We start from the raw sequence: 25,442 nt of genomic DNA on the forward strand, positions 1-25,442 counted from the left end.
GCTTATCTCGGACGTCAGGTTTTGAGGAAATTTTTTTTTTTAATAAATATTCTGGGGGATGATAGATAAATTTGTAAGTTTATTTTAAAGAGAGAGTTTTGGAGAATTGGATAATTTTTAATCAAAAAAATTTGCTGGATTAAGATTAATTCTATTGTTTTTTTTTTATTTAAAATGATTTGATTTTTTAAAATGATTTTTTTAAAAAATAAATTAATTTTTTTAATTAAAAAATTTTTGAATTGAAAAATTGCTCTTTTTTTTAAATAAATTTTATTTTTTCTTAATCTAAAATAATTTAATTTTTTTAAATAATTTTTTTTAAATTAAATTAATTTTTTTATAAGTAAAAAAATTTTTAAATTAAAAAATTGTTCTTTTTTTCTAAATAAATTTTATTTTTTCTTAATCTAAAGTATTTTAATTTTTTAAAATAATTTTTTTTTTTAATTAAAAAATTGTTCTTTTTTTTCTAAATAAATTTAATTTTTTGTTGATTTAAAATAATTTAATTTTTTAAAATAATTTTTTTCTTTGAATAAAATTAATTTTTTTTAGGTAAAAAAATTTTTAAATTGAAAAATTATTCTTTTTTTCTAAATAAATTTTATTTTTCCTTGATTTAAAATAATTTAATTTTTTTAAATAATTTTGTTTTAAATTGAATTAATTTTTTTAGAAGTAAGAAAATTTTTAAATTAAAAAATTGTTTTTTTTTTTTTTAATAAATTTATTTAAAATTCTTTTTGATATAATCGATTATTTGTAAATTTATCGGATAAAAATAAAAGGTATACAGAGAAGCATTTAGCGAAATGTTTATCTTGTGATTTGATTGCCGATCAGATATTTATAAAATCAAAACATCGAATCCGATGGAATTTAATTGAACGAGTGCCAGATTGAGATATCACGGGGGTGAAAAAATAAAAATTCCGTGGGCTAACGAGCAGCATTTTTTCTGTGACTTTTGCTTGTTAAATAATAACAACAACAAATATATTATTATTACTATTGGAATTTTATCATATTTATAGCTGTAGATTGACGGAAGATTTTTTTTATCGTAAATAGATTTTAGGCAGAAAAATCAGTGGCACGTCAGTTTGTTTTAGCGTCGGGGAGTCGAACAGAAAAGCAGAGAAATATAAGCCAGAGAGAGAAAAGATTATTGGGGTGAGTGGAAGCAATTTTACGGACAGCGAAGCTTCTCCTGGTACGTCGAGGGTGGTAAAAGGTTGTGCGACTGTACACAACGCACTTAGTCCCTCGGTTCTTTTTCCTCCCAGCCACCCACATGCGGGAAAACACTTGCGCGTCCCTTCACTCTCCCAGTAACTCGATAAAAAAATATTTGTCGTGTTTTATAAAATTCACGGGATGCTATTTTGAAAATTTTTAAATTGCGCTCGTAAAAACACACACGAAAAATTCACGGGGACAATTCTGTAAATAATTAGCAGAATGCTGGGAACAAAAGCGCATTGTATTAAAAAGTGGAAAGGTCGAGCCTGCATAGCACATGTGGAGTAATATAACAAATATTGGACTCGGGCTCGGGAGTATTTAATTTCCGTCTGTCTGTACTGATGTAATAGCTACAAAAAGAACTCTGGTAATTGATACAAATAATGAATGTCATTGTTTGTGATTAATGGTTTTTCAACCACTTTAATTATATAAGTACCAACGCATTGATACTATTTCGATAATTGCGCCCGTTGAATTCGCACTTCACTTCACATTCTGTCATTATTACACTGCAAACTCGTTCAATAATAAACATATTCAATTGATCACCGGCAATTGTACTCACGATCAATTACTTTTAAACAATCTGTTTATCCTTTCAAAGGACCAAAATATTGTGGTTTTTTCAATTTAAATATTATTTTTATTTCTAACTTTTTTATTTCAAGAATTTTTTATTCATACAAAAAAATTTTTGATTATTTTTTATTGAAATGAAAAAATAATTAAATTTTTAAATTCTTTTGGTATTAAATAATGATTTTTGTTAAATTGCCACTGTACTTCCTTAACGATTGACGTTTTTAAAGATATAAGCTCATCCCGATGTTACACTTATCAAGAGCTTTCATTTGGGTACCCACATGCATTTTTTATATATTTTTCATATAAACATATATATATAATATATATTTTAAAGATATAAGCTCATCCCGATATTACACTCATCAAGAGCTTTCATTTGAGTACCTACATGCATTTTGATATATATTAGGGTGTGCCAAAATGTAACTCCCGTGGAGAACTATTTAAAATTGGAATTTTTAGTTCCGCTTTTAACAGGGGCTGCGTTTGGGCATTTCCTGATATATTTTGGTGTGAGACAATGTATTTGATTTTCATAGAATTTTTTAACAGAAGCTTAGTTTGGGTATTTCCGGTGAAAATTCAAAATTTGTCTGGAAGTGCCCAATTAAATCTCCTGTTAAAAATCCTATAAATAATCAAATGAATTCTCTCAACCCGAAATATCTCAGGAAATGCCCAAACACAGCTGCTGTTAAAAGTGGAACTTAAAATTCCAATTTTAAAAGGTTCTCCACGGAAGTTACATTTTGGCACACCCTAATATAAATATATATATATATATATAAATATATGAAAAATTGATGTGGGTACTCAAATGAAAAGTCTCGATGAGTGTAATGTCGGAATGAACTTATATCTTTAAAAATGTCAATAGTTCACGAGATACAAGGTATCATTTCTTAATTATTGACATTTTTCAAAATATAAGCTCATCCCCAGATGTTACACTCATCGAGACCTTTCATTTAAGTACCCACATGATAATTTTTGTATATTTTATATATATAGTATTTGTGGAATATATAAATATATAAAATATATGAAAAATTGATGTGGGTACTCAAATGAAAGGTCTTGATGAGTGTAACATCGGGATGAGCTTATATCTTCAAAAATGTCAACAGTTCTCAAGATACAAGGTCTTTTCTTATTGACATTTTTAAAGATATAAGCTCATCCCGATGTTACACTCATCGAGACCTTTCATTTAAGTACCTACATTGCAATTTTTATATATTTTATATATATGGTATTTGTGGAATATATAAATATATAAAATATATGAAAAATTGATGTGGGTACTCAAATGAAAGGTCTTGATGAGTGTAACATTGGAATGAGCTTATATCTTTAAAAATGTCAATAGTTCTCAAGATACAAGGTCTTTTCTTAATTATGTATCTAGAGATAGAGACAAAATTTTTCTTATTCTCTTAATAATATAGAATAAAAATTTTTTTTCTTAATTAAATAAATTTAATTTTTTTTTTTCAATGTAAATAATAATAAAAAAGCGTAAATGTTTACCCCCGGAGTGATTGATTGCCGTGACATTAATATGTTATGGGAAAATTGAACCGAAGGACTAGTGGCAATAAATAAAGATGGGTAGACGATAAAAAAGTAAGTATAAATTTGAAAACGTATGCGGGCATGTTTTCAGTGTTGTATACATTGACACACATATATATAAGGACATGGAAGGACTTCGGGATTAGAAAGTACAAGTAAGTACTTGTACTTGAGGAGTGATCGGCGAGGATAGGGGGAGGACTCTTGTGTGCACTTACTGTGCCGAGAAAACAAATCCAGGGAGCAGAACACCACGGGGTACTTACACTAGGACACAAGTGGCACTCGGTTTACGGTTATACTCGTTCTGTTTTACTGCAGGGCAACACATGCCCCGCAGATGTACCCTCTCTGTGTATGTACTGCAGGCTAGGCTCTCGTTTTAAAACATACATGTACGGCTGGAGGTATGTAGGTATGTATTTATTCAAAGGTAAGAGACTTGTGCATGTATGCATGTACGTGTGCAAGGACTTATAGGGAATAGAACTTGAAACTGTAATTCTTAGGTGGAGAGAGGGAGGAAGAGAGTAGCCCGATGTTGAAACATCTGTATTGTGTTAGTTAAGGCAACAATGCTCCTTTCAACTCCGCTCTTTGTATTGTGTTATTATATTACTTGCTACTTTTTATTTATTTTATAACTTTCATCGGAGTTTTAACTCTCGAATGGAAATCATTTTTTTTTTAATTATATTTTATGTAGTTTATTATTTTTACCAAAATTAATTATAAAATTTTTAATTTTAAATATTTTTATTAATATTTAAATTCTAATAAAAAATTTAGAGTCAAAATTTTTAGTCTAATAAATTACTAAAAATATTTAAAAGCTCAAATTTTAAATAAAATATTTTTATTTATAAATATTAATTCCTAATTTTAGCCTAAAAATTATTTATTAAATTTAAATTCAAAAATTCTAGTTAAAACAATTTTTTAAAATTATATTTTATCTAATTTTTAGTTCTGTAAATTTTAATAAAAAATTTAAATTCAAAATTCTCAATTTAAAAAATTATTTAAAAAACTTTAAAGCACAAGCTTTAAATAAAATATTTTTATTTATAAATATTAATCCAAAAATTATTTATTAAATTTGAATGCTCAAATTTATTTAAATAATGTTTTTAAAATTATATTTTATCTATTTTTTATCTACAAACTTTAATAAAAAATTTAAAGTCAAAATTTTTAATCTAAAAAATTATTAAAAATATTTAAAAGCTCAAGCTTTACATAAAATATTTTTATTTATAAATATTAATCCATAATTTTAGTCTAAAAATTATTTATTTAATTTAAATCCACAAATTCTAGTTAAAACATTTTTTAAAATTATATTTTATCTAATAATTAGTTCTATAAATTTTGATAAAAAATTGAGTCGAAATTTTCAATTTAAAAAATTATTTAAAAAACTTAAAAGCTCAAGCTTTAAATAAAATATTTTTATTTATAAATATTAATTCAAAAATTATTTATTAAATTTAAATGCTCAAATTTTAGTTAAACATTTTTTTTAAATTATATTTTATCTATTTTTTATCTACAAACTTTAATAAAAAATTTAAAATCAAAATTTTTAATCTAAAAATTATTTATTAAATTTGAATGCTTAAGTTTTAGACAAAACATTTTTTAAAAATTATATTTAATCTATTTTTTATCTACAGATACAAAGCAAATTACAAAGCAAATCTACAATACAAAGCAAATTATTTAAAAAACTTAAAAACTCAATTTTTAAATAAAATATTATATCTAATTATAAATTCAAAGTTTTAGTTATTTATAAAACTTAAAAGCCCAAATTTTATCTGAAAAGTCTTTTATTAAATTTTTTACAAGTCAAAATTTTTAATTTAAAAATTCTCTCTATAAAATATAAACTTTCCATGCCATTAAATTTTAAATCTGGACCAGAATGTAAATTTAAAACTGTCCAATCTAATCCAGATTTAGTTTTTTTCTCATTAACAAATAACCGCCTTTAATGGAAGGGTGATCTATGATTAACAACCTGTCGAGGAAGTTGAATAAATAAACCCAAAAAAGAGGATCTGGAAATAAAGTAAGAGCCCAGAGAAGCTGAAGCTGAAGACATCAAATGGATCCAACTCGTTTGAGCGAGATAGCGGACTTTACTGCACGTTAAATGACAGGCTTCACAGTCTAGTACGGAGCATAGAGCCGAACTTTAAAAGTATTGACTGGCATATATATATATATATATGTTTAGAATTTCCAGAGTAGCTGTACGTCGACATCGACATCTAGAATTGAACATACACACATATGAGCCTGAGCATACACTGAATTTGTTACTGAGTTAGAGCTCTGCAGTATACTTTATACGCTGTACTCAATGCTTCGGACTGGTATGCTGAAAATGACAGGACCACACACGGCGCTTGTGTAACGCGCTTGAAAACATCACTAATAGAATCAAGGACTAAAAGCCTTGTCGTAATTTTTCAGCTATCGCGTCGCCATCATCCCCTTCCCCTACCCGTCCTCCTGGCTCCTTTCCACCCTCTACATCGGCAATCTACTCGCAACGCCATACCACACCATACCACACCACCCTTTAACCGCTCGTGCACTTCGACCCGTCCCCCGCCCCCTTCATTCTTTCTCCGTTCTTCAGCTTCAGTCACCAGTAACTAGTCACAACACCGGCGAGCAGACCCGCCCGCTCTAAACGACATTGTTTTCAAATTGGGTTACCCGTTGTTGATTCGATTAGCCAAAGGGACCCCGGAAAACGAGCACGACTACGGAAAGATGGAAAACAAAAACGGAAGACATCTTTTCCTGATCGGTATTGACTATCAAGCCTCGTAATTTTATTTTTTTTTGCTAATTTGTCACAATCAATTTTTAATTTAAAATTTTACTAGCAACTTTGCAGTCACTGTGTGACTTCTGTGATTTATGAACTATAAATAAATAAAATTTTGCTTTAATCAATAACGACTCTTGTTAATTTGCGCTGTACTTTTTTAAATATTGACATTTTTAAAGATATAAGCTCATCTCGATGTTAAACTCATCAAGAGCTTTCATTTGAGTACCCACATGCATTTTTGATATATTTTTCATATATACATATATATAATAGATATAAATATATGAAAAATTGATGTGGGTACTTAAATGAAAGGTCTTGATGAATGAAACATAGGGATGAGCTTATATCTTTAAAAATGTCAATAGTTCACGAGATACAAGGTCATTTCTTAATTATTGATATTTTAAAAGATATAAGCTCATCATGATGTTACACTCATCAAGAGCTTTTATTTAAGTACCCACTTGGCAATTTTTATATATTTTATATATATATGGTATTTGTGAAATATATAAATATATAAAATATATGAAAAATTGATGAGGGTACTTAAATAAAAGGTCTTGATAAGTGAAACATAGGGATGAGCTTATATCTTTGAAAATTTCAATAGTTGACAAGGTACAAGGTCATTTTCTTAACTATTGACATTTTTAAAGATATAAGCTCATCATGATGTTACACTCATCGAGATCTTTTATTTAAGTACCCACATGGCAAATTTTATATATTTTATATATATAGTATTTGTGAAATATATAAATATATAAAATATACGAAAAATTGATGTGGGTACTCAAATAAAACGTCTTGATGAGTATAACATCGGGATGAGCTTATATCTTTAAAAATGTCAATAGTTAAGAAAGTACAGTGCAATTTAACAAAATTCATTGTTTAATGATGCAAAATTTTATTTATTTATAATTCACAAGCCCCGGCAGTCACATAGTGACTGCAAGGTTGCTAGTAATATAAAAATCAATGATTATATTTAAAATGTATTTTTTTTACTATTATTTACAATAAAAAAATTTCCCGATTTAAAATATATCTTTTAATTCTCAATAGTAATTTTTTTCATGATTAAAAATTTAATATAATTATTATTGTATTAATTTAATATAATAATATTATTAAAAGTTTTAAAAATAAATATCTGTGAAAATTTATAATAAAAAATAATACACTGATAGAAGGATTTGTTTATAGTTAAAAATATTTGTTAATATTTAACAAATCATTTATTAGAGACCACTTTTAGTCCTTAACAAATATATCTTAGTATGTAACAAGATATATTAATATTTAATAAATGAATATCTGATCTATTAAATACAAACAAATCATTTTAAATACTAAGAAATATTTGTTTGATACTAAAAATGGTCTCTAATAAATGATTTGTTAACTATTAACAAATATTTTTTAATACAAATAAATCCTTCTATCAGTGTATAATTTAGAAATAGAATTAAAAAAAAATAAAATAATTTAAAACATGAACTGTAAATTGAAACATTTGTCAGGTCACCAATAGAATACGGGCCGGAGTTAATAAAATAAAAAGGGATTATCGGAATCAGCTGTCTTGGATGTGTGGATGTGTATGGATGTATGAACAGTGTTGCACCTTTGGAACTCGTTAGTATTAGAGTTTAGGGTGTAGGTTTGTCGGGTGTGTCGGCACAATAGCGCGTAGAAGGGCTTTAACCTGAAGTTTATCGTGTATAACGAGGCTTATAAACTCCCGGGTGTAGTGGCAGTCTAGTGTACCCGGCGGTAAACCCTCGATAGATATATTGAATGACCCGATCGAGGCTCCAAGTCTTTCGGGCTTGGGCTTTCGGTTACTAAGGGGGCACCAGGGGGCGCTTCTGATGCCCACCCAACCAATAAATAGTGACAAACCATTTTATCTCCCCTGTAATAAAAAGATGAACGGCCCTTTTTTAAGTGAATTTCTCTCCAGATTGCTCACTGTTGTGGTTTTTTGCATCGGCCCTCGATTTCTAACACGTGACGGCCGATAACGACCAAGGGTTATGCTTTATGTTCTTTTGGGAAATAACCATCGAATTTTCTCGCTTTGCGGTGAAAAATTTTCTGATATGTTCATATCTGCTATCTGGTCATATGTACATACCAAACCACTGTAATTATTTTATTTATATTCTGACAAATGTTTCAATACGGTCTGTGTTAAAAAATATTTTTTTATTTTATAAAAAAAATTTTTTTTAATTAAATCCAATCTCAAATAAATACTAATATACATTTTTTATATATTTAATAAATTTTTATATAAATTAATTTAATAAATTATCAATAATCAATATTTCATGTTTTTAATCAAGAGAAAAATTTATTTAACGAATAAAAAATTTTTTAATACTACTGTACCATATTTTATATTGTCAACTATTGACATTGTTAAATATATAAGCTCATCCCGATATTACACTCATCAAGAGCTTTCATTTGAGTACCCACATGCATTTTTGATATATTTTTCATACATACAAATATATAATATATATAAATATATAAAATATATGAAAAATTGATGTGGGTACTCAAATGAAAGGTCTTGATGAGTGTAACATCGGGATGAGCTTTTATATGTTTGAAAATGTCAATAGTTGACAAGACACAAGGTCATTTCTTAATTATTGACATTTTTAAAGTTATAAGCTCATCATGATGTTACATTCATCGAGACCTTTCATTTAAGTACCCATATGGCAATTTTTATATATTTTATATATATGGTATTTGTGAAATATATAAATATACAAAATATATGAAAAATTGATGTGGGTACTCAAATGAAAGGTCTGGATGAGTATAATATCGGGGTAAGCTTATATATTTAAAAATGTCAGTAGTTCACAAGACACAAGGTCATTTCTTAATTATTGACATTTTTGAAGATATAAGCTCATCATGATGTTGCATTCATCGAGACCTTTCATTTGAGTACCAACATGCATTTTTTATATATTTCTCATAAATACATATATATAATATATATAAATATACAAAATATATGAAAAATTGATGTGGGTACTCAAATGAAAGGTCTTGATGAGTGTAACATAGGGATGAGCTTATATCTTTAAAAATGTCAATATTTCACAACTGGCCACAAAATTTCCCTTATTCTCCTAATAACATAGATTACTCTGTAATAAAATTCCTTAACTTATCTTATAAAGAAATATTAAAAGAGCTAATAAATTTAGGAATGTTCTAGGAAGATCCTGTTCCTTTTTCAATGCGTCTCTTTCGTTTCATCCTTGGTCGCGACGAGTAAAACGCACTCTACCCGATAAAACGTAGCAAATTGAATTTTGCGTTGACAATCAGTCATTCAGAGTCTAGAGCTAAGAGTTATATCTATATTTATTTCTATATCTGTATCTATCGAACCCCGTGCTCGCGTTTACGGATTTGATTACGTGGGCTCGAGCGCCTATGACAGATGTATCGATGCGAAACGGGGGCTGTCTGGGCTAACACATAACGCAATAATACGTAACACATAATACGCAAAAAATATTAATAAAGTAGTAAGAAGTAAGGTGCACTTAAAATTTTTATTCCTATTCTTATTGCAGAATTTTATCTGTAACTCAATAATAAATACTTTTAGGATAAATATATCGGCTCGGTTGGTTGGCTGCCCTCTAACTAATTTCCCTCGTCGGAAAAAGGTTGCCTTATTTATTATTTTATTATTTAAAGTCTATTTTTATTTCTGCTGGTAATCTCGTGTATCAGGGCGCCTTCTTGCTGAAGACTCATGCAGGATTCAAACTCAATAATGAGATTGTATCAGCGGTGAAAATCTTACCTATAATTTTTTTATTTTATTCTTTAAATTCAAGCGAACAAACAGGATACTTTAATTTCCGTAATAACGCCCCGGATTTATAATAAATTTTTTTTTAATTATTTTTAAAGTTTATTTTAAAGTTTAAATAAATTATTTTTATTTAATATTTATATTTTTATTTTTAATCACAATTTTTTATCTAAAAAATTTGAAAATTAAAATATTTATTTATTTATTTTTATTTAAAATTCAGTCAAAATTTTTAAATTTATCAAAAGTTTTTTTATTAAATAAAAAAATACTAATTTAATTAAAATTATATTGTTAATAATTAATAATTAAAACATTCCTATCATTTTTATTTTTAATCACAATTTTTTATCGGAAAATTTTTAAAATTTCAATTATAAATAAATAAATAAATAAATAAAATATTCATTCAAATTGGTTATTGATTTAAATTTTGAATTAAATAAATAAATAATTAAAATATTTATTTTATTTTTTATTGATTTAAAATTTTCGATCTAAAAAATGTATTAATAATTTTTTTTATTAAATAAAAAAATACTAAATTAATTAAAGTTATATTAAAAATAATTAATAATTAATAATTAAAATATTCCCATCATTTTTATTTTTAATCACAATTTTTTATCTAAAAAATTTGAAAATTTCAAAATTATCGATCTAAAAAATTGATTAATAATTTTTTTATTAAATAAAAAAATACTAATTTAATTAAAATGATATTATTAATAATAATTAAAATATTCCCATAATTAAACAATCAAATAAAATGTAAAAATTTTTTAAGAGGAACCTCTGGCTATTAAAATCTATACTTTACTGGAGAAACTGTGAACAGAACATTGAATTGGAAGCTGTACGACAGAATGAGCGAGCCCGCCTTCAATTCGACGTTTCCCAGGTAACTGTACCCATAGTAACCGTATTTCATTTCCTATCACCGCCGAAAACTTATAAAATACGTCACGTGGCTATTAGCATTCACTTGTGTTACTTTTATTTGCCAGCAAGAATGGATCTCTTGAACGGCTGCTTATTCAGCCGAAGTTTACTCAGAGCTTCCAAATATACGATATAAAATTTATGAAAAAATAATTTTGTGGGCAATAAAAAGCTGAAGCGTGATTAAAAAATTAAAATGAGAGTAATGAGGGTAGTACTTTACTTCCTCCAGACAATGAGGGATCTCATCAGGAAGTTATCGGTCGATTGATCGGCGATGGAAGCCCGCGAGACTGCGAAAATTACAGCAGAAAGCAGATGAGAAAATTACAGAATCGTCGGGCCCGGACTAGAGAGGAGTTATTTTCCCCTGGGGTTAAGCGCGAACCCCGTCCTCGTCCAATGAGCCTTGAGTCTTCTACAGGACAATTATTATTTTGATATCCAACCACTCGGAACCAGATCCCGGTATCTGGACTTGAGCTAGAGTTCGTAATAGTTATATTAAGCGACTCTTTTACTTTGTTCGAGGAGAAAAAGGACGCGACAGTAAAGCTCTCTTATTTTATTCTCCTTTTTCTCCTTTCATATCAACGAATATAATGCTTTCCACCACGGACGGTAACTATTCTTTGTTAAATCGGACTTAATTATTTGAGCCCCGTTGGGAAATGCTGATGGCTCGATCATAATTAAAGAAATTCCGGCTAAAGCTTTACTCTTCTCCGACTGTTTTTAGTTATACTGGTCAAAAGGATTTTTATATAATTTTTTGTCTGCTGCGTTTGTCTAGTGAGTTTTTATTAACCACAAAAATAATATTTATATTTTTAATAAAATTTATTCAACAATTTTGTTACTATTTTTTAGTCAATTATTATGTATTATAATAGATAATTATAATTATTAATTAAAAATTAATGACAATAAAGCTCTTAAAAAGAGTCAAAAAGAATAATTTTTAATTTAGTATTAAATTCCTAGAAATTAAATCTTTGGTAGCGAGAAGATTTATCGAAAATGCGCCACCTATCGGAATTTTTTTAGAACTAACTTAAAAAAATTATTATTGGTCAAAGAATTTTTATACAAATTTTTGTCTGCTGCCTAGTGAGTTTTTATTAACCAAAAAAATAATATTTATATTGATAATAAAATTTATTAAAATAATAAAATTTATCAAAAATTAATTATAAGAAAGCTTTTAAAAATATTCACCAAGAATAATTTTTAATTTAGTATTAAATTCCTAGAAATTAAATCTCTGGTAGCGAGAAGATTTAGCGACCATGCGCCACATATCAGAATTTTTCAGAACTAACTTTTTAAAAAATTAATTATGGCTATATAACAAAATTTTGGCAATAGTGGAAGAATTTTTAAGTTTCCTTAATTTATAAAATAAATAAAAAAGTAAAGAAATGTAATTTTAAGTTGGAAATATCCGACAAAAACAAAAAGATAAATGTTGAATGTCAAAAAAGCTTTTAAAGACAGTAAAAAATTTTTTTTTACTCCGATACTTAATTCCTAGAAATTAAATCTCTGGTAGTGAGAAAATTTAGCGACTATGCGCCACCTATCGGAATTTTTCAGAACTAATTTTTTAAAAAAATTATTAATGGCTATATAGAAAAATTGTGGCACTGGTGGAAGAATTTTTAAGTTTTCTCAATTTATAAAATAAATAAAAAAGCAAAAAAATGTAATTTAAGTTGGAAATATCCAACAAAAACAAAAAGATAAATGTTGAATGAACTATTCGTTGGATATGGAGGAGCAGTGCTCACAGTGTGACTAGATGGCATTCCCTCGAGAGTTTTTTCAAACAACTCACCCTACATACATACAAAATTTTTCTCATCAGACGCCGGAATGAAAACACCCGCCTACACACTCGACATGTTTACACAACTCTTATCATGCTTGTCTAAATATTTTTCTCAAACCAGAACAAATTATTCTGTATTGTCTTAAACAACACTCATATAAAAAATATCATATAAAATTAAAAATTAAAGTAAATGTCCTTGCTTTTATTTTAAGAATTATTAGGTAATTATAACTGCAATTATTTTAATAAATTTTAATCATTTTATAATCAGATAGCAATCTCTGATCGATAGGAAAGTTAGAAGAATTTTTATTCGGGAAGCTTAATAGGGGATAAAACTCATAGAGAGGCTTGCAGCTGAAGAGATATGGAAACGGGACAACGGGACTCCCTTTCAGGTCCAGTCGATCCCGATGAGCCTCGGCATAATCTCGTAGCAGCCCCTTTGATACGCGAGGGTGCATAATTGCATCTTGATAAAACAGGTGAATTGTAAATCAAGTGCCTGCCGGGCTCCTGGGCATTCAGCCTACATTATCCGCATTACACTAAACTCTAAACTCATCTACTTATCTAATTAAGAAATTGCCCACGTGTGGGCCTTTCCTAATACAATTTAATCAATAAGTTGGCTTACTCTATCAAATAAATGGGAATTTTCCAGCGAAAAATGGAGAGTTTAAAGTTTTAAGGAAGGATGAGATGTATTTATTAAAGGACAAGAGGATGAAATTATCCAATTGTGCACTTGACACCTAAGCCAGATAAACGAGCGTTATTGCGGCGAGAACATTATGATCCGCGTCTTACAACATCCGCGAGGACTAATATCGCGTGTAAGCTTGATGAACTGCCGTAACTCATCTAGTTGAGCCGCTGCAATTATTTTTAAACTCTCTATTTGTCTTACAGTTTTGATAATTGAAATATATCACTTATTTTATATTATATATTCGTCTATATGCTTAAAAATGGCTTAATATGTTCAAAAATGCCCGAAAATAATTTTTTATAAAAGTTAGTTCCAAAAAAATCCAACAAGTGGCGCATGGTCGCTAAACGTTCTCGCTAATGGAGAGTTAATTTTTAGGAATTAAGTATTGAAGTAAAAAAAAATTTTTTACTGTCTTTAGAAGCTTTTCTGACGTTAGTTTATTTTAATCAATTAATTAATTAATTTTGGCTTAATTAAATAAAATAAATAGCTTAGGAATTTTTTTTAATTGAAAATTAGAATAAATATTATATATTCATCTACATGTATAAAAATGGCTTAAAATAATCATATAAGCCCATAAATAATTGTTTATAAAAATTAGTTCCGAAAAAATACAACAGGTGGCGCATGGTCGCTAAATTTTCTCACTATTGGAGAGTTAATTTTTAGGAATTAAGTATTGAAGTAAAAAAAACTTTTTTACTATCTTTAGAAGCTTTTGACGTTAGTTTTTATTTTAATTAACTAATTAACTAATTTTTGGCTTAATTTCATAAAATAAAATAACTTAGGAATTGTTTTTAATTGAAAAATTGAATAAATATTGATTTTGTTTTCTTTTATAGGGATTTATGAGCAAGACAAACTATATTAGGTTCTATTGAAATTTTTTTCTACAATCGGTTGATTGCAATTGCTCTAAAAAAATAACGAATGTATTCAATAAAAGTCTGGATGAATAAAAAAAGGGCAGATAATAGCAGTAATTCAAAGGGTCCTTGAGGGCGCGACAAATTAGAGGGATCAAGTGTATGTTGTGTGTTGGTAGTTATTACTGTAATCATAACTCTAACATTGTTTGATAATGCCGGTATCAGCCAGTGATTACCTTGAACCTGATAATCAAACAGATAAACAGGACCCTAATTTCGAGTTATTTTGCAATATAAATTCATATCAAACATATATAATAATAAGGGATTTTTATTCCCGCTTCCCGTTCCCGGTTTAGATGGATGTATGTGTGTTTAAATTCATCTTGTTACTTCCCTATGCACGCAATAATGAGCGTGATACCGAACAATAAAAAATACGGAGAGTGTAACAAGTAATTACAAAAAGTTAATAGTCAAAAAAAAAAAAAAGGAGAGTGAGTTTGAAGGAAGAAAGGAGAGTTTTAAAATAAAATGATTTTGGTATAACAAAGGACGAGGGATAAAAACAGTCGAGACGCTGACAGAAGGCAATTCTTTCTTTTAGGAGATACTCTGGTTGACTATAACTACGTGGTACACTAGTCACAGTACATAGTAGACTAGAAGAATAAGTAGAAGTAGAAGCGGAGAAAAAAAAGGATAACCAAACGTTGGATTCTTCTTTCTTTCTTTCTTGGGTTTGTATATATATATGTTTAGTCGGATGGTGGTAGTCGGCCCAAAGCCCTTTTCATAGCTGAATCCCGTTGAGTCGGCTGAATCTGAGTAGTTGAGAGTCTCCAACGAAATTATCGACTGCACGGTTCTCGAAAATGAACAAAGAAAATAAAAGATTGAATGAGAAGAGAGAAGAGTGTCTCTACGTAACGCAGACCCCACGAACAAAAAGGACAAGTGGTTGAGACCAAAAATAAAAGACACCTTTTTTATCATCCTGGCACGGGTTTTTTATCCTTCAGGTTTACCAAGACAATGTATAATTCAATAAGTGTCCTTCTAAATTGGACAAAATTGCTTTGATAAAAAATGAACTTGGATAAATAAAAAAAACACGATCGCTGACCCTACCTTACCTCTATGTACCTCCACTCGTCCCGTCGATACTTTTTTCACTCCATCGACTGTCGGCAATCAATTACCACTTGCTTTTGTGCTTTACAAGTCAACCATTACTCTACTGCCTTATAAATAATATCCGATAATTCTCTCTCTCTTTACTATCTCTTAAATAATTTACTCTTTTACGCAGAAAAAAATTTGATAAATTTCTTTTTGGTAACTAAAAATTTATAAAAAAAAATTTTGCTTTATTAAATAATGACTTTTGTTAAATTGCACTGTACTTTCTTAAATATTGACATTTTTAAAGATATAAGCTCATCTTGATGTTACACTCATTAAGAGCTTTCATTTGAGTACCCACATGCATTTTGATATATTTTTCATATATACATATATATAATATATATAAATATATGAAAAATTGATGTGGGTACTCAAATGAAAGGTCTCAATGAGTGTAACATCAGAATGAGCTTATATCTTTAAAAATGTCAATAATTAAGAAATTATATTGTATTTTGTCAACTTATGATATTTTTAAAGATATAAGCTCACCATGATGTTACACTCATCAAGAGCTTTCATTTGATTACTCACATGAATTTTTCATATAAACATATATATAATATATTTAAATATACAAAATATATGAAAAATTGATTTGGGTACTTAAATAAAAGGTCTCGATGAGTATAATATCGGGATGAGCTTACATTTTTAAAAATGTCAATAGTTCTCAAAATACAAGGTCATTTTTTAATTATTGTGAATTACTCAAACTAAGTCGCGACCCGTTATATTATGGAATATCAACTAATTAATCAAATAAACAAGTAAGCATTTAAAAATGAAAAAAATGATTGAACTAAATGAAGACGACAGAAAGGTGCCAAGAAAGAGATAACACCTTTGAGTAAAATTTTTAAATTCAAATGAGTTTGACTTTCAAGATGTTCTTAGGCTTAGGTATCCATTTGGATAAGAATAAATCAGTCTTATGTTCTGGGGTCGCATAAAAATGAATAATTGAAAAGTATAAAATAAAAAGCGGGTGTAAGGGAATAAAGTACATCCAGAGAGAGGGAGATAAAATAAGAAGCTAAAAATATTTGAGATATTTGGATTGGGAGGTAGAACTTTGGCGTTCGATTTGTCGACCCTCTTATCTGCACTCACACAAATCCGAGTCCAGGAGTTAGCTTCACTTGTATTATATCCCGGCGGTGATGTTGAGGAAGGAAAGACCAAGCATGTCTCCGGAAACGACGGGTCAGCTAGATGGAAGCCACTCTGTTGCTAAGGCGATCCTCAGCCTTAAGATCTCTTAAACTTACTTTTTCCTCTTCTCCTCTCTTAACTCTTCATCTCATTTATTTCTCCCTCCTTCCCTTCTACAGTCGTTATCATTATTATCATCATTATCGGGACCTCAGCGGACAAGGGATTAAAATAAAACTCGGTAACTTATTTAATTATTAATTATAAATTTCATTTGTGAGGATCAAAGCTGAATTTAGACGTCATTTTGATCAGTGATTATTCATCCGATATTAAGACTAAGACCGTACTTAACGTCTTCACTTGTTAATTTTTGATGATACTCCAATTTCAAATCTGATTAACCTTTTCGGTAACGAGATTCCTTTAAATAAATTTAGGTATAATTATATTAATATTTAGATTTCTCCTCCTCTTCTTCTTAAGTCTCTTTAAGAATTTATAAATAATATTTTATCTTATCTTACAATTTTGCTTAGTCAATAATTTAATTTCCGAGAGTCTTTAATGCTTTTTAATAATATAACAGTCAGCTTTATTTAAATAGACACTTTTTTAAGTGATTATTTAAGTCGTTTATTATTTACAATAATTAATTATAAATTTCCTCTATTATTTTTCAATTAAAAAAATATTAAAAATTATTTCTTGACATTTAATAAAATAATCTATATTATTAAGAGAATAAGAAAAATTTTATGTCCGGATTTTTTAATAAAATTTAGTGTCATTGCAAAAGTCTTGATTCGAATTTGTGCCTTGTTCAAGGTTTCATTTCAGTCTCACCGATAGTCAATTTATTGTGATAAGTATTTGGGCTGCATTCGAAAATACTCTATCTATAGATATAAAATTATGAAATGACCTTTTATCTTGTGAAATATTGACATTTTTAAAAATATAAGCTCACCTCGACATTACACTCATCGAGACCTTTCATTTGAGTACTCACATCAATATTTCATATATTTTATATATTTATATATATTATATATATGTTTATATGTAAAATATATGAAAAATGCATGTGGGTACTCAAATGAAAGTTCTTGATAAGTAAAACATCATGATGAGCTTATATCTTTAAAAATAGCATAAGTTGACAAAATACAATACAATTTTTTAATTATTGACATTTTTGAAGATATAAGCTCATCCCGACAATACGCTCATCGAGACCTTTCATTTGAGTACACACATCAATTTTTCATATATTTATATATATTATATATATATGTATATATGAAAAATATATGAAAATGCATGTGGGTACTCAAATGAAAGCTCTTGATGAGTGTAACATCGGGATGAGCTTATATCTTAAAAAATGTCAATATTTAAGAAAGTATGGTGCAAAAAAAATTTTTACAAAAAAAATAAAACTCTACTAATATAATTTCTGTAAACACATTACTTTAATTACAAAACTAATGTTAAAAATACTAAGTATAAAATTATAAACTTTTTTAATATAAAGTCTGACATAAACTGTTGTTATTAATTGAAAAGATATCGATTGAGGTATCGTAAAAAGGCTCGGTGTAGGTATATAGTATAGGTACAGCGTTTTAACGTAAATTATAGTACGTAAGTGATGAGTCAACGTTTGTGTCGTCGACTGGTCGGTAAACTCGTAAAGTAGCGACGTCGCGTCTTTCAGGCGGGATATATATGTATACGGAAAGTCGGCTTGTAGCTTGTACCACAGTTAAAACTCATGGAGACTCCAGGAGAAAGAATAACTGAGGGGTGGCTAAAGAGTGGATAAGGATGGGGATGAGAATAGTTTTACGTCGCTGTAGAAGCCAAGTTAACCAATATAACAGTAATACAACAGTAATATAACCAAAATAACAATAATATAACAGTAATAACAGTAATACCTTTTGATTTTAAAGTGTCACCTATAAAACGAGCATCATGCTTAAACTTTCTGAGCAAAGTTCGTCGGACGAACATGTCACAGCTCGGTATGTGAAAAATAATAATAATATTTAATGTTTAAATTTAACAGAATTGTTTGTTGATTTTTCGGAAAAAAAAAAAAAAAAAAAAAAAAAAAAAACGGAACAGGAAAATAATGTTTTGGAAGTTAATACACGAATTTAGTGAGTCGAGAAAGTAAAATGAAATGAAATAAAGGGAAAAAAAGGTATCTAAAGGGTGGATGGGAAAAGTAAAGAGAAGAATTATTCTGGAGTACGATAAAGTAAGAAGTTACCTCGTTACTGTTGGCGTTGAAGCAACTCCAGGTGATCGCGCCGGGTAACTTCTAGGACTTCCTGACATCAAGTACTCTGCAACAAAATTAACAACAAATAAATCTACCGCGTTTTTTTATGCTTTTATTATTTTTATTATTATATCGTAATAACTCCACTGAGATTATTAATTTGAAACTTTTTTCCAATTAACATTTAATTAGCGATTGTTTGTTTCATTAATGTAAAATTTGCTGTTACGAGAGCTCTTATTTTTTTGCTTTTGTTTCATTATTGTTTTACGAGTTATCTAATTAATTTTATAAAAGTATCAAATAAAAATGAAAAAATTAAATTTTTTAGCATACTAATGAAAGGGTTTGTTTATATTTAATAAGCTTCATGAACTGTTAATAAATGATTTTTTAACATTACAGGATTTAATAAATATTCATTAACAGTTAATAAATACGATTTATTAAATGTTAATAAATATTTATTAACTTTTAATAAATATTTATTAACTATTAATAAATACACTTTCCTCCCAAATAAATATTTATTGAATGTTAAAAAATATTTATTAAAATTTAATAAATTAAATAATTGTCTTCGAATCAATTAAATTATTAATTGTTAATAAATGATTTTTTAACATCATAGAATTTAATAAATATTCATTAACAGTTAATAAATTATTTATTAAATACGATTTATTAAATGTTAATAAATATCTGTTAATAGTTAACAAATATTTATTAACAGTTAATGAGTAATTTATTAAGTACAATTTATTAATTGTTAATAAATATTTATTAATGGTCAATGAATATTTGTTAACTGTAAACAAATATTTATTTAAAATAAAAAGCAAAAATAGCAATTTTTTTTGTCAATTTTTATAACCCTAGCTGGAATACATGATAATAATTCAATTCATTAAATAAATTAACGTTTTTAATATTTAAAAATATAAAAGATAATTATTAGCTTTGATAGAATTTGCTATTTTACAATAAACGTTATTATAATGTAACATAATTAATGCAAATAATTTATAAAGATGATTTTTATTTATAAGCATGGCATTGCAAGTGAAACAAATTCACTCAACAAAATATTTATTAACTGTTAATAAATACTTATTAACTATTAATAAATTTACTTTCCTCCCAAATAAATATTTATTAAATGTTAAAAAATATTTATTAAAATTTAATAAATCAAATAATTGTCTTGAAATAAATTAAATTATTAATAGTTAATAAATCCTTTTATTAGTGTTGAAGAATATATTTTATTAACTAATTTAAAATTTTACATCAATATCCAAAAGATCCTCGTCCATTTTCCCAAATTAGATTTTTGTAAATTTGGTTGTAAACCACAGCAGGTGGATCCATCGACTATCCACAGATAGTTAACGCACTGAGCACGCATGCCGTGGTCGCGGGGCAATTTGCTCGGTAAACGGGAGCCTAAAAAAATCACCGGACTAATTTAAATGCGATTGGACAAAGAAAATTAGGTATGCGCTGATGGAAATTCACGGGGCTTCAAAGAGAGTCACTTTGCGCCGGAAATTGCAAATGCGTTGCCATTTTTAAAAACTTTTACCATGTACCCACTCTCTCAACAAAACATCGGGGTTTTTTATATCCGCAAGCCATTTTGCCGGGACTTTCGCTGTTGGAGTTTTCTGGCCCGTTTTACAAGGTTTTTCGGTAACTAGCCTTTAAAAGTTCCCCCGGCTCACATACCTATATCCTTCCGAAAGTTTAATGCATCTACACACTCGGCAGGCGCACACCGCCCTCCATGAATAATGCATAAAACTAAATTTGCGTTCTCGCCCCAAAGAAAAACCATTTTCCGTGATTCGATTCTCTATAACTGACGCCCTTATTAGTTTTATTTTTCACAATCGCCAACTTATTCAATTTATTTATTCATTAACACTATTTACATTTTTTATTTTTCATTTTCATTCACTCAAGCTCTCTATTTTAATTAACAAACTTTACGAGCCACTTAATTAGACAGGTAATTGGAGCTGAGGTTGATAAAGTCACAGGTGTTTGGTCAATGAAACCTGACGCGGTCTCTGGCGGGCTAATTAACGCTTAGATTCATAAAAATCAAACCTGACGTTTTAATTTTTAAAAATAAAATAAGTACCCCCATGAAAATAAAAAATATATATCGAAATATATTAAAAATCTTTAAAAAATATATAAAAAATATGTATAGTAAATATATTTTTAAAAAGGCCATCCGGCAGCCGAAATGGAAGTAGATTTCTCAATTAACAAAAAAATTTGTTTCTTATAAAATAAAATAAATAATAATATGTAACTTAATTCATTAATTAAAGAAAAATTAAATAATTAATTTTAAATCTATTGAGAAATAATTTTGTTCGAAATAACGATTTGCTGGTTTTAGTACAACAATAGTGTGAATTCAGTAAGTAGAATTTTAATATCAACTTATTGAAAATGTTTCTATTTAATATTAGATTACAATATTAAATGTTACATTAAATTACAACCATCAAACGAAACAAAACGACTGCAAGAGTAATATTTCATTGAAATGGACCCAGAATAGATATTTTTTGGTCTAGAAATACAGTGTAAACTCTATATAACGACACTGAAGGGACCGTGAATTTTATGACGTTATAGAGAGTTGACGTTAAATAGAGAGAAGAAAAATTAGAATTAGAAAAAAAAAAAGTTTACTTTAGACCATATTTTTACTGTAGTTATGTGCATAGAAAGCAATTTTATTTATTTATTAACAGCCCTATTGCGTATATTCTGTTATTTTTGTCTGACGTCTTTTGCTGTACCAATAATTTTGTTGTATTTTTTACATATTGACGGTCTAATTAGCAATTGGTCTAACTCCTTACTTTTGTAGCGGGTAATTTTTTAACATTTTAATGCAGCAATATTCCAATTATAAATTATTTGAATGATCCAAACCAAAATATTACACCTCTATTAGATATTAAATGGTTTTTTTAAGTGATAATAAAATTTTCACAAATTGTTTCTTCGAACAAATGGAAGATTGTCTAAAATGGAGTTAGACAATTTGTTAATTAGAACGTCGATATTTTTTTCATATCTTGTGATATTGAGGGATCTTGGTCATAAAGGAGATATTATTCTAATAATTTAGCCGAATTTCTTAGAAAGTTCGGAATGCATGATGCCACCTAATTGTTGTCGTTATTGAGAGTGAGTATAATGCTATATAGAGTGTATCATTGTATGAAAGACAAGCTAAACCAACCAAAGACAAGTGATTTTAACGCTTTAAGGAGTTTGTCGTTATATAGAGTAACGTTATATAGAGTTTACACTGTATATGTAAACATGTGAATTAAAGCTTATTTTCTGAGCTTTTAGATGCATTTTACAGAATTCAAATATCTCGATGTGTTCAAAAGTTATTTGAAGGAAAAGCGAAAAAAATATGGAATTTTCAAAATTTTAAAATACTGCAATTTCTAAACTAATTGACTGATTTGGCTCAAATTTCAACTCGACCTTCGTAATCGTTCATAGAATAAGTATGTTGAGTTTCATTGAAATCCCTAAAGAGTTGTAGATGCTATCATGCTGACAAGCCCCGCGTACATCGTATATATATGTATATAATATATACATACATATATAAACTTTTGAACCATATGTATTTTCTGACTCAGCTCGTTGAGTAAAGTCGGAATATAGTAAAATTTTTCATAAGTTGCGTCATGAGGACAAATACAATAGTTAGATTTTTATGAAATCTACTATTAACTAACTTTTGGCGGATTTTCATATTGCTTTAAATATATATTTTATATATTTTAGATATATTCAAAATATATCTTAAAATACATAAAAAATACATAGCTAAAAATATAAAAAAAATATATTTTGAATATATCTAAAATAGGTTTGAAATTTATAAAATCGGCCAAAAGTTAGTTATTAAAAATATACTTACTATACATAATTTATGTATTTTTTATAGATTTTTAATATATTTAAAATATATTTTTTATGTATTAAGACATATATATATATATTTTTTTTTTGTAAGGGTAATTAGATAATTGATGAACGGATTTATAACTTATAAATTATAAATTATAACTTATAAAGTTATTATTACTATTACTTATAAAGTCAACTATGAATTTTAAATCCATTAAGAATTCAATCACGCTCTAGATTGTACCACATGGTTATTAATAAGGTTTTTAGCGTCGCGTCAATTCACAAAAATCACCCGATTTTATTCGTTTAATGGAAGATAAATCCTCGAATATGTATTATTTATAATACTCGAACATGATACTCGAATATGTATTATTTTTAATTCATACCGGTTATATTATTTAATTTTGGATTGTCATCCTTCAATCTTTCCCCCAGAAGAGTTATAAGATATTTTGAGAACTTTTACATCGAGAAGAGATGAGATATTCGTCGCCCATTTTGATAAATCAATTTTTATAAATGTTTTAACTTATTGGTTGGTTAAATATTAATATACCTTGTACTTCGTCGAATCTATTATTGTCATTAGCTCTTCACAATATAGGGCAAAAAGTGATCTTTTCAAAAAAAGAAATTCTTCCACGGAGAATAAAAAATTGAAGGCGATAACTAACGGAATATATGTAAACAGAATATAGATGAAAAAAATGGGAGTAGAAAAATGAGGGAGGATATTGAGAGGAAAAAAATATTAAAGATGAGAACGGAATAATGGAAATGTGAATGTGAGTATACACATTAGTCTGTAAGACTTTGTTGGTTGCTCAACATTTGGCTGGGCGCCAGTGGAAGAAATTCTTCGCTAACGATAACTTCTTTTATACGGTCTAGGTGCATATATATGTGTGAGTATATTTATGGGGTAGATGCATGTACAATGTACATATTTAGAGGTTTTATCCTCGGAAAATGCATTTTGGTATAACAGGGGTGAGGAATGTCTTCACCGTAGTTTGTCGCTAAATTATAAAGACATATATTACATTTCCGGTGGTAATGGAATCAATTACTCGTAAGAAGATATCCAAGTTTATTCCCTCAGGTGTTGTATAACACCATTGAATTATCTCTTTATGTATTCTTACGAGGATGTTAAACTTCCGTGATCTGGGTTATCATCTTCTTGATCGCCGGATCGCGTGGAATTGTTTCTATTCATTCTTCCTACAACTTAACCTTTCTCAAACAATTCTTCAAACGTTCATTATTTCTTAATCATTTCACCTTCATCACATGTAGAAAAAAATTTTGTTAAGATAACCTAAGATATGTTGTGGTAACAAATGAATTTGTTGACATAGGGATAAAAAATTATAAGTTAAAATAACAAAATTTAGGTTAAAACAAGTTATTGATATGTTATAACAACAAAACAATTTTGTTACTATAGCAAAATCTTTAAGTTGATTCGACAAAATACTTTAGTTGGTATAGCAAATTTTTTTGTTGAAACAGCAAAATTATGCTATTAAAATAACAAAGAGAATTTGTTGGATTAACAAAAACAATTTGTTAAAGTAATTAAGAGAATAAATAATTTAAAAATATGCTATAGCTGATTTGGAAAATATTTTAGCAACAAATTAAGTTTGTTATTGCAACAAAATCATTTTATTGCAGCAACAAAGTTATTTTATTTAACGAATTGGTTTGTTAGTACAACTTGAAACATTTTGTTAATGCAACTAATGAAAATTTGTTGCTATAACTACACTAATTTATTACCAGAACAAATTTTTCAGTTATCCCGTCTTTTGTTATTTTAACAAAATCGTTGTTATTTTATGTGTGCACTTAAAAAACATTTTTCATTTTTCAACAGGTAATTTCTTGAATTTAAAACGACTCGAAAGCTTTGAGGTGTCCAAAGCCACCCAGATCATCCGCCACTTAGACAAATGACAGGGCATCCAGTGGGATTAATAATTAATCACCAAAAAGGGTGAGCGGCGTTATCATTAGACTAAAAGGATAAATCGCAAGTTCGTGTCGATTGTCCAGCTAGCCGTAGCCAGCTCGGGTATTTTTGTGCAATCGCGTTTGCATAAGTAATGACCGGGAAAGCAACCAAAGGAAACGACTCAGAAAAGGCTATCGCATTACCAGTTGGTATTCGCCGGTGTACATAGCACATGTATACCCACACTTTGGTATATATTCCAGCGCATGTCGGTTGCCGTGCGCTATATGCCGGACTTATATTCCAGGAATCGTGTAATGGAACCGACTGACTGCACTCCAGAGGGTACTGACCCGGCTGACCACCGCGAGTGGTATT

The 25,442-nt window shown here is 28.2% G+C and overlaps 1 protein-coding gene across 3 annotated transcripts in view; it reads right to left on the reverse strand.

The window, feature by feature from the left end:
• Positions 1 to 25,442, reverse strand: part of LOC123271792 (teneurin-a) — a 397,455-nt gene that overhangs the window by 138,283 nt on the left and 233,730 nt on the right. For all 3 annotated transcript variants that reach the window (XM_044738204.1, XM_044738203.1, XM_044738205.1), the window contains one exon: positions 19,124 to 19,199. In XM_044738204.1, the coding sequence (XP_044594139.1) occupies positions 19,124 to 19,199 (76 nt within the window). The remainder of the gene's footprint in view (positions 1 to 19,123; positions 19,200 to 25,442) is intronic.

Source organism: Cotesia glomerata, linkage group LG9 (assembly GCF_020080835.1).
Source record: "Cotesia glomerata isolate CgM1 linkage group LG9, MPM_Cglom_v2.3, whole genome shotgun sequence".
NCBI classification, from domain to species: Eukaryota; Metazoa; Arthropoda; class Insecta; order Hymenoptera; family Braconidae; genus Cotesia; species Cotesia glomerata.